At 43.7% G+C, this 10,798-nt stretch overlaps 1 protein-coding gene and 1 non-coding gene across 16 annotated transcripts; both read right to left on the bottom strand.

Moving 5' to 3' along the window:
- Positions 1–2,277: 2,277 nt before the first annotated feature.
- HMGN1 (high mobility group nucleosome binding domain 1) lies at positions 2,278–9,557 on the bottom strand. 15 transcript variants are annotated; one of them, XR_012431986.1, is made up of 7 exons: positions 9,105–9,557; positions 8,752–8,784; positions 8,628–8,657; positions 8,498–8,545; positions 7,591–7,697; positions 5,089–5,217; positions 2,278–3,122 (listed from the first exon to the last, which is right to left on the bottom strand). XR_012431986.1 is itself a non-coding variant. In XM_065541366.2 (6 exons), the coding sequence occupies exons 1-5, from the start codon at positions 9,357–9,359 to the stop codon at positions 5,052–5,054; spliced, it is 573 nt and encodes a 190-aa protein (XP_065397438.1). In that variant the 5' UTR covers positions 9,360–9,557; the 3' UTR covers positions 2,278–3,122; positions 5,042–5,051. The 15 variants fall into 15 exon arrangements, 8 of the variants coding, with proteins under 8 accessions (XP_065397438.1, XP_065397437.1, XP_045245248.2 ...); XR_012431984.1 differs by having other exon boundaries at positions 5,042–5,217; positions 7,591–7,692; XR_012431983.1 differs by having other exon boundaries at positions 7,591–7,692.
- LOC123572699 (small nucleolar RNA U13) lies at positions 5,295–5,399 on the bottom strand. Its single transcript, XR_006697240.1, has one exon. It is a non-coding gene; the product is annotated as a small nucleolar RNA U13 (small nucleolar RNA).
- Positions 9,558–10,798: the final 1,241 nt, after the last annotated feature.

Here is a 10,798-nt window from a genome sequence, read left to right as displayed (position 1 = left end):
AAAAACAACAAAAGGTGTTCCTTCCTGTGGGTAAGATGAAAAAAAAAGGAAAATGTGCAGCCTTAGGGCTAGCAAACACCCGAGTAATTGGTCAGATTTAACAAGGCAAGGCTTGCTCCAAAAAAACGTAGAAAAGCCTAACAGAGTAGTTCAAGGTAGGATCTTTTTTTTTTTTTTTTTGAGACGGAGTCTCGCTCTGTCGCCCAGGCTGCAGTGCAGTGAGTGACCAGATCGCAGCTCACTGCAAGCTCTGCCTCCCGGGTTTACGCCATTCTCCTGCCTCAGCCTCCCGAGTAGCTGGGACTACAGGCGCCCGCTACCTCGCCCGGCTAGTTTTTTGTATTTTTTAGTAGAGACGGGGTTTCACCGTGTAGGCCAGGATGGTCTCGATCTCCTGACCTCGTGATCCGCCCGTCTCGGCCTCCCAAAGTGCTGGGATTACAGGCTTGAGCCACCGCGGCCGGCCAAGGTAGGATCTTAAAGTACTTCTGTTATGCTTTTCTACAATGTTTTTGGTATTAATCTATAAGCCAAAACCCTGTACCTGTTTTATTTTGTAAGAAAAACTAGTGATTTCTTTAAATGTGTCATTATGACGAGTATAGAACGATTGAAAAAATCTGTGATTCGAAAACATCTATGACCACTCTCAGGGGTGGGAAGTTTGGGGATTGCAACTAAGTAAACACTGGCAGATGGGTTCTATGGTTAAAAGGCTTAAAAACTCATCTATTCTACCTACACTTCAGAATTAAAGGCAAATCTGTTCATCACCCTTTCAGGCCTCCATCATGTAATGACCAATAGTGCTCAGGTGGCTCCTAGTCCTTCCCCATCCCCCAGGGGTTATCAAAGCTTCTTTGCGGTCAGTTCATCCCACGTCACCAAGCTTTGCATTTGCTTTTACTGTTTCCTCACTATTCCCTATAAACTCTGCTCTGGCAGTCCGTGCAGAGATCTGTGATCCCACAGGGCTTGTTTTTAAAGGATTCTTGCCTACTAATCAGCCCATAGGCAAAACAACACACCACGTGTAAAGAGGTTTGAATTCTGTTCCAAGGACCCCTCTTTAGTGATAACCTCAGCAAGGGCTGTTCTCTGGCCGTTTTCACTGTTGCCAAGCCAACAGTTGCCCTACACCCCCTCTACAGACTATAGTTAGAGGGCAAAATGAGAATACAATGTATATGAAAGCAAATCTGGAAAATACATACCATAGTAGATTTAGTTGTAGTTTTTTTTTTTGAGACCAAGTTTCACTTGTCACCCAGGCTGGAATGCAATGGTGTGAACTCGGCTTACTGCAACCTCTACCTCCTGGGTTCAAGCAATTCTGCCTCAGCCTCCTGAGTAGCTGGGATTACAGGTGCCCACCACTAAGCCCAGCTAATTTTTAAATTTTTATTAGAGATGGGGTCTCACCTTGGCCAGGCTGGTCTCAAACTCCTGACCCCAGGTGATCTACCCACCTCAGCCTCCCAAAGTGCTGGGATTACAGGTGTGAGCCATCATGCCCGGCCTACTCGATACTTTTTTTAACCTCATACGAAGAGCTAAGAATTATGTATTTGCTTTGATTCAAAGGATATTGGATTGTTTTTCCCTTAAACCAAGTCAAGCAACTTCGAAGGACATAGCAAGTATTAAGCAGTTGTCTCATGTATCAGCCAAAAATGAACCACATCATGGTCCTGTATTATGTAATACTGTACCTTCTCTTTAGATAAACAAGTAGTTAGCATTCTATTACAACTCCTTATAGTATTCACATAACATGCTGTACAGGTCTGTTGCCTAGCAGTAATAGGTTAAACCATTCAGCGCTACATATGTAATAGGCTATGCCACTGAGGGTTAGCGTAAGCACTCTTTATGACGTTCACGCACAAAAACTGCCTAACCATGTGTTTCTCAGACTGTATCCAGTCAGTAGTGACCCATGACTGTATTAAACAAAAATTAAAAATTTCACTTAAAAAAACAAAAAGTAAGATCAAATATGGAATTTTTTTTTGGAGATAAGGTCTCACTCTGTTGTTGCCCAGGCTGGAGTGCAGTGGTGCAATCTGGACGCGCTGCAACCTCCACCTCACAGATTCAAGCGATTCTCCTGGTTCAGCCTCCTGAGTAGCTGGGATTACAGGCACCAGCCACCACACCCAGCTACTTTTTTTGTATTTTTAGTAGGGACAGGGTTTCACCACGTTGGCCAGACTCAAATGTGGAAATTCTGTAAATAAAATGTAAACCAGAATTTAATCCATGTGCTCCAAAATATTTTCATAATTGAGATTTTATTGGTTGAGGATCAGTACAGACATTTCAATTTGTACACAATTCTTAACATATGTAACGAAATTCTAAAAAGCCATGTATTGTAATTCTTTTTTAAAGTTATTCCAGTGACTTTCCAGCTTAAAATTTGGAAGCAAATTTTCCTTAAGAGGCTATCAAGTACCAGTATCTTCACATGTTGGTCAGCTGTTACGTATGGCCCACCAGTTCACAACTGAATAGCATGTACACTACATATTCAAATCTGTAATCTTTCACAGCACAGTAACGAAGTTAGTAGGCAAACAGGACGACCACAACCAAACATGTTACAGAGTGCACACAATTCCGACAGGGAGCGCCATGATCGAGGAGTGGTTTGCTTTAGGAAACAATTCTACTAAAAAACATGAGAATAGAAGTAAAATAAAATGTTCAAGACATTAAATGCAGGACTGACTCCATATTGCCATTTAATATGCTTTGTATTATAGGATATAAAAACTAACCCCCCATCTATGGAATGTTAAGCTGGCACCCGAGACAGTCAAAGCCTCCCGTAATTCAATATCCCACACTATTTTCTGGTTGTACCAAAAAATAAACAACCAGCAAATGATTTCACCTCTTAAAAAAAAGCATTTACACTTAAAAAATGGGATGAGGTGGGATTCCCTCCTTCTTAAAAATGTTTCTAGAGCTACTAAAAAACTTGCATTTACAAAATAGTTGATAAAAATATTCCTCTGGATTGTACAAGAAGGGAGACAGGGACCACTGGTAAGACATGGTATATGGTATTAATCAGACTTGGCTTCTTTCTCTCCTGCTTCATCAGAGGCTGGACTCTGCAAAAGAAAGGAAATTGAGATCTTTAGCACTTAAAATGTTGTCATTTTATTTATATGCAACTATCAGGTCTTTACAAAAGTCAATCATCTTTATTTGTAAAGTCACCTACTCTTGTTAAAAAACTTTTGTAACCACCTCCCCACCCCAAATCAATACTTGCGGCACTTCCATGGTCATGTTCATATACAGAGCAGCAAAAAAATGTGAGTTGCACCACATGTACATTCCAAGCTGAGGTCACTCTGTCTTCTTGTTTTAGCTCTGATGCCGTAACTACTGTTTTTCTGGTCTACTTAATGCCACGCATTTTACATCTTTGTGCTTTTTACTGATGATTTTGCTGTTTAAAATGGCCCCATAAGCATCTTGTCCAAGTGCTATCTAATGTTGCTAAATTCAAGGCTGTGATGTGCCACACAGAGAACGTATGTGTTGGACAGCTTTGTTCAGGTACGAATTACAGTGCTACTGGTAGTGAGTTCCATGTAAATTTAACATACATTAATTAAGGCATGTCTGAACAGAAATACACATGTAACAAAGTCACGTATTTATCAGTTGATGAAAATGTTGTGATCAGAGGTTTGTAGGAACCCAATCCTGTATTTCTCCTATGTGAAACGGTTTCATACTTGTGGCAGCCTTATATTAATAGAACACAGCTATAAACAAGAGAGAACCAACTGTAATTTGATAATATGTACTGGAAGGTCAAGTTCTTCCTTTAAAATCAGAACTAGATTAGCAATGTTATCTTATTATCACACAATATTTGATGTATGGTTAGAATTAAGAAGTACAGGTCAGGAGCAGTGGCTCATGCCTGTAATGGCAGCACTTTGGGAGGCCGAGGTGGGCGGATCACCTGAGGTCAGGAGTTTGAAATCAGCCTGGCTGACATGGTGAAACCCCGTTTCTACTAAAAATACAAAAAATTAGTTGGGCGTAGGGGTGCATGCCTGTAATCCCAGCTACTCGGGAGGCTGAGGCAGGAGAATCACTTGAACCCGGGAGGCGGAGGTTGCAGTGAGCCGTCCCAGCACTGCACTCCAGCTTGGGCAACAAGAGCGAAACTCCATCTCAAAAAAGAAAAAAGAAAAAACAAAGAAGGGAATTAAGAAATACAAGTTAAAAAAAAAAAAACTGTGATTGTAAATTTCTTAATTTAGGAATAAGTTTATAACTTAAGAATTTGATAAACATCAAATTTAGTATCAAAGAATTTGATATTTATCAAATTCTTAAGTGGTATCAAAATTTAAATATCAAAATTTAAAAATCAATATACTAAATTACTTATCTTTTCTAGCTTAGTTAATATAACAAACATAAAATAAAGAGGCCTGGCTTAACTGAACCTTGCAGTTATTTTTTAAGAAACAGCTTCCAGGCTAGAGGAGTACAGTGGTGTTCACAACAAACCAATCAAAATCTGTTACAGATTTCTTTGTTCCTTCTCTACTCCCACTGCTTGGTTAATAAGAAAAAACATCTTTTCCTCATAGCTTAAAACAATAAAGATTCAGCCTGGGTAACAGACACTGTCTCTAAAAATAAAGATTAATGACACTAGTCTTTTTACTTGCTTTATGTATATTATTTAGACCTTTAAGAAAAATACAAACAAAACATTTTCATTAGAAACGAAAGTGGGAAAAATATGCCAAGAAAAATGCAAGTAAGGGTAATAAACTTTCGAAAATATATTTAAAAGCAACATCCAGAATATAAAAACAAAACAAAGATTAAATTATATCTCAAATTGAGCATATTAAAATTTCTTGCTCTTAAGCCATTTACGTATTTACTTTCCAATAGGATAAATCATAAACCATTTGTCCATTCATTTTGGGATACCGTACAAAACTTTGTTCAATATTATAATGAATACTGTTATCTGCTACAAAAAACGTACAATGTAGTATCTACTGTTCAGAGTGAAAACACACACACGCTTCTGACCTCCTCAGTTTTCGTTTCCCCGTTTTCTGCAGGTAAATCTTCTTTAGTTTCTTGGTTAGCCACTTCGGCCTGTTTTCCCTTTGCTCCCCTTTTCCCTTTTGTTTGCACTTTTTTGTCTGAAGATTTATCCTATGATAGAATAAGAATATATTTTAAGTACAAACTTTACCCCTTATTTACATTTTGTTTTTACTTTTCTCCCTTCATGTCAGACAAGTAATGTAAACAATGGTGCTGACTTCATAGCAAGGTTTGAGAGGGACATCTCACACATTAGTGTGAAAACCCAATTTTCAAGCTTATGAAAGGATCTCATTTTGTATAGACTGTATCTGTAATAGCTGTCACATTAATGTCTATCACACAACAGCTGATATACCTATTACATGAGACAACTTAGGGTTCACCCCAGTAATCAGGAAAACAGCGTATGCTAAGGAGATTTTAACAGTATTTGCATGTCAAGCCTCATTAGACGTATGACAAATCCTAAAGCCCAAGCTATACTTCAGCACTGTCGCCATCATCTACTATTCTCTGCAGTTCCACATGACAAGACAAATGAAGTCGAATACCGGAGGAGTCTCGTCAAATGTATTCCCACCCATCCCCAAATTTGTTGTGAACTTGAACAATACTGTCCTCACAAGACCTCAACCCTCACATTAAGACCATTCACCTGAAAAAAAGCACCATGCCGTACGGTCAGGTTGACTATCCTGCTACAGTTACTCCCTTGATATCATATAATGAGGAATTAAAAGAATCAATTTTGAATTTATCATTTTCATATAGGTGTTTGAAGAATCTGAAAAGTACCGGTATTTAAAATGACCATACTAACTTGACACATTAAGTTCAAAATTTAAGCCATGTTAAAGAAACATAAAAATACTTTTGGATACCATCCATCAATACTGAGAAGAAAGCTTAACATTTATTTCTTGTTAGTAAGTATGCAACAGCAGCTAAATTAGTTTAGCCCCCAGCGGGTGGTATAAAAGACCCATAGGCCAGGCGCGGTGGCTCAAGCCTGTAATCCCAGCACTTTGGGAGGCCGAGATGGGCGGATCACGAGGTCAGGAGATTGAGACCATCCTGGCTAACACGGTGAAACCCCGTCTCTACTAAGAAATACAAAAAATAGCCGGGCGAGGTGGCAGCGCCTGTAGTCCCAGCTACTCGGGAGGCTGAGGCCGGAGAATGGCGTGAACCCGGGAGGCGGAGCTTGCAGTGAGCTGAGATCCGGCCACTGCACTCCAGCCTGGGCTACAGAGCGAGCCTCCGTCTCAAAAAAAAAAAAAAAAAAAAAGACCCATAAGGATACTGACCAATTACTTGAGTTAAAGGGCCATAAAGACAAGCACACAACTTCAATGCTAACGTGGGTGGAAAAATCACTACACGGTGTTCTGTACTAACAGCAGGATTCCACAGACAAAAATCACTGCAGGATGTTCTGTACTAACAGTAGGATTCCACAGACAGCATAATGACTTTTAATACTTCAACATCCTTCGAATAACACGTGTATCTGAGACAAAACTGCTACTACACACATTGCTATCACGAAGTTTCACAATCACTTGTGTACTGATTTCTAAAGATTTCATTAATTTCATAATCATTCCAATACAAAAAATACAAAACTGGGAAACAGTTAAAATAGAATACACAGTAATACCCTGAATTTGAAATATACCACCTGAAACCATTATCAGCTGATAAGCTAAATAAAACAAAATCAAGTTTCCCTAATGTTTGGACCTTCAAAACATTTAGTTCTAGGGAAATGACACACTGTAACAGATACGCCTTGAAAACATGTCTACTATGTAGTATGAAAATCAATACACCAAGTGCTTACCTTCTGTTTAAAGTCTGATCAACTACGAAGTCAAAGGTGTATTACAGAAACTAGATGTAAAAATGAACAAATCCCTTCTGCTCTTTTTTCCTTGGAGAAGGCTGACCTCATAGGCTCGTTCCTCAACGAGCACTGACATGAAGACTTACCTGTTAGCCTCTCAATTACATCTGATGTCCCAACCCACTGAGAGTCCAACTTGGAACTGTTTTCATTAAAAAATTTACTTTACAGTAGATCTCAAGGTGGACAAAGATAAATAAGAAATAAGAAAAATGTAAAGAGGGAAACAGGCAGATATTTCAGCCAATTAGTTTTAAAAAAACCCCAACAACCCAGAATCAAAAAAGTAATAATATACCGCTCACACCAACATTTTAAACAAGGTCAGCTAATTTTTTAGGCCTTCATCAAGTTTCCGTGCTGTTCTAACTGTATACAGAGAATGACCACATTGTCTTCTGGTAATGAGATTGCAACTTGAAAAATACTATTCTCATACCTTCCTTGAAGCTTTATTTTTAAAAGGATCACAAAAACAGAACTTTCTGTTAAAGAAAACATAGTTAAGATTTTTTACACTCAGCTCTGTACAAAATTTAAATTAAAAAAGAAAAAACATCTTTGTTTTATACCTTTATTTAACAAGGACAAATTTAGTAATTATCCAAGAACTCCTCAATGTCAAGGAAATTAATCTTGCCTCTTCTGATGATTGTGCAGTGCTACACTTCTACCTACACTTTTAGGAAAGAGGTGAAGGCATTAACAAAAAAATTTTTTGAGACTTCAAACAGCAAACTTTCACCTAAGTTTAGGATAGAAATTAAGCACCCCGTGAACATTAGAGCTTTACAGATGGTGGTTTCAATGCTAGATCCAAACACAAAGTTTATACACGTTTTACACATGTTCTGCTTTTCCACTCTGAAAGTTATCAAACATACGTATATCCAAAGCCAACTTCATTCTACAGACCTGCAATTCGAATCATGCAATCACGAATTTATTAGGGAGCAGCCAAAATCACGGTTTTGTATAACTGTTAATAAAACACTTTTAGAGTAGTAGCGGTTATTTTCTCAGAGATCACAACTTCTGACCTCCCCACTCCCACCCCGTAAAAAGGTTAAGATTTCCCCAAGTTGGCTTGGAAACTGTATAAAAACTTACACGTTCCCTGCCTCAGTCCTAACTTGGCTCTTTTATCCTCAAAAGAGGAAGTACAAGCATGCAATTAAAGGCCAACCACTAGCCACAACGTACGCAACGCAAAGAATAAATTTCCTTTGCAGACTTGCTAATATTTAATATTTTTTGTCGTTCCAAGTCTCCTAACATCTGCAGCAGCATTAGTGTGATATAGTCCTATAAACCAGGACGAATATATCCATTACATTTTACCCCGACCAGAAGAAGTTATTTACCGTAGTTATTAAAATATAAAGAAAGCTCAAATAGCTAATCAAAATGAAAAGTCCCGCATTAAGGAGCAGTGTACCTAAGGCCCCGCTGCACCCCAATGCGCGTTTCGAAGCCTACCTTCGCTGCTGCCTTTTTCGGCTTCGCTTCCACTTTGGCAGGAGGTTTCTGAAAGGCAAAAGTAGCACTGAACGTCCTTACCCGGGACGACCCGCGAAAAACAAACGGTTACGGGGCTGGCTTTACTTACAGCTGACAACCGCGCCGATCTCCTCTTGGGCTTGGAGAAAGAAAAAGGAGAGTCAGCGAGAAAGGCAGGCAGGCCAGCGGCTCACGGGAAACCCACCACCCCCCGCAGAAGGCTCCGAACTCACCTCTTCCTTGGCGGCCCCTTCGGCGGAGCTGACCTGCGGGGACAAGGAGACGGGCGAATGCAGGCGGGCCGCAGTCCCAGGACTCGCGCGCCCGCACGGCCCCGAGAACAATGCCCGGCCGCGTGACGTCACGGCTTCCCGCCGCCCCGTTCGAATCGCCCCCTTGGCTCCCCCGGCCGCCGAACGTTCCAGAACAGCGGCCCCCGCGGCCGCCGAGCGCCCGCCTGCCCGCCCGCCGGTCTCCAAGCGCCTCCCGGGCCCGTCGCCACCGTGAGTGCAGCGGGGCCTGGGCCTCGCGGGGCCCAGCAGACGGCGGCTCCAGGGGGCGTGTGCGGGCCGCGGCCACCGCTCACCTTCCTCTTGGGCATCCTGGCGGCGGGGAAGGCGCGTGCCGGGTGCCTGCGGGCCGCGGCGCGCCGAGAGCCTTCGCGAAACTGGGCTGCCTGGCCGCTGCCACTCCTCCCGCCGCCTGAGCTGCTGAGACCCACAGCGGGGGCGGTGGGAGAACCGGATGGAACCGGATTGGGAGCCCGCCTCCTCCTCCCCCCGCGTCCCCTGCCGCGGGCTCCCCCTCCCCTCCGGCCGGGCCGCCCCCCGCCCCCGCCCATTGGCTGTGGGGCTCAGCCCGCGCCCGGAATAGGTGAGACAGGCCGTCACTCGACCTTGCGCTCCGCCCCCTCCCGGGCGCCCCCCACCCCTTCCCGCCGTCTCGCGGGGCCCCAGGCCCAGGCGAAGGGGGCGGGGCCCCAGTGGCGCTCCGACCTCACGGTAGTTTGTTTGAAGCCGAGCTGCGAAGTGCGGTCTGCGCGCTGATTGGCGGGAGCATGCCACGTGACCGCAGGTCCCCACCCACAATCCTTCTGGATACCTGGGCGCCTTCAGGCCACTGGCATCTGGCCCGTCCCCTCTGGGGTGAATTGGGTTCGAACATTTATAGTTGGTATCTTAGACTGGGAAGGGAGAAGGACAAGGGATACAGGAACTAGCAAATTCCTCCCGCCTCAGTCGGCAAGAAAGGCTATTCAGGGGCTCCAGCTTCGCAGGCCTGCGTGAAACAGGCCCTGGTGCGCAGGCGTTGGAGGAGGGCGTGGGAAGGAGAGCCGACGAGAGCTCGGCGTGGGCCAGTGCGCAGGCGCGGGACGCTTGCTGCGCTTTCACTCGCCCAGGTCCACACCTGGGGCTCCGATGCGAAGTTACGGCAGGAGGCCTTTCTGTGTAACTTACTTCCTTCCTTTCTTTTATTTAAGACAGGGTCTCGTTGTGTCATCCAGGCCGGAGTGCAGTGGTGCAATCACGGTTCACTGCAGCCTCGACCTCTTCGGCTCCAGCGATCCTCCCACCCCAGCCTGCTGAGTAGCTGGGACCACAGTGCACCCCTATGCCCGGCTAACTTTTGTATTTTTTGTAGAGGCGGGGTTTCACTATGTTGCTCAGCCTGGTCTCCAACTCCTGGGCTCAAGCAACCCTCCCGCCTTGGCCTGCCAAAGTGCTGGGAATCCAAGCTGTGGAACTGTCTTCAGATTTCCCTGAGGACTGCAGGTGCACGACGGTCGTTTTTGGGCTCAGAGTAGGGCAGCTCTCAGATTGCAGCTCCTGCGAACCGTTCGCGACCGTCTCCAGCACTCGCGGACCCCCAGAGGAATGTTTTATTTTCTCCATAGCATTGATGGAATATATATCCTTATACATTCCATGTATATCTCAGCAAGAATACGCACGGAAGTGGTACCAGCGGTTGCCTCTGGGGAGAACTGGGGAGATTGAGGGTAAAATTTCCCTTTCTCGTGTGTAGTGTTTTTTTTCACTTTCCTACCTGCATGGATTACCTTAAAAAAATTCAACATCAGGGAGTACCCAAGTTTGTGGCACAAGCATGCACTGAGCACTTGCCTTGTGGCAGGCACCGTGAAGTCCCTGGGGTAGAGAGAATCCAGGTTTGTATCCCAAGCACTGGGTCTAGTAATTTAGGGGAGAGAGAAAGTACTCAATTGGCCTAGTAAAGAAAGGGGAAGCCATCGGCATAGGTTGGTCAGCATATTTCTTTTTT

Source organism: Macaca fascicularis, chromosome 3 (genome assembly GCF_037993035.2).
Source record: "Macaca fascicularis isolate 582-1 chromosome 3, T2T-MFA8v1.1".
NCBI classification, from domain to species: Eukaryota; Metazoa; Chordata; class Mammalia; order Primates; family Cercopithecidae; genus Macaca; species Macaca fascicularis.
The sequence above is the reverse complement of the archived record's forward strand: the minus strand, read 5'-3'. Positions and strand labels throughout refer to the sequence as shown.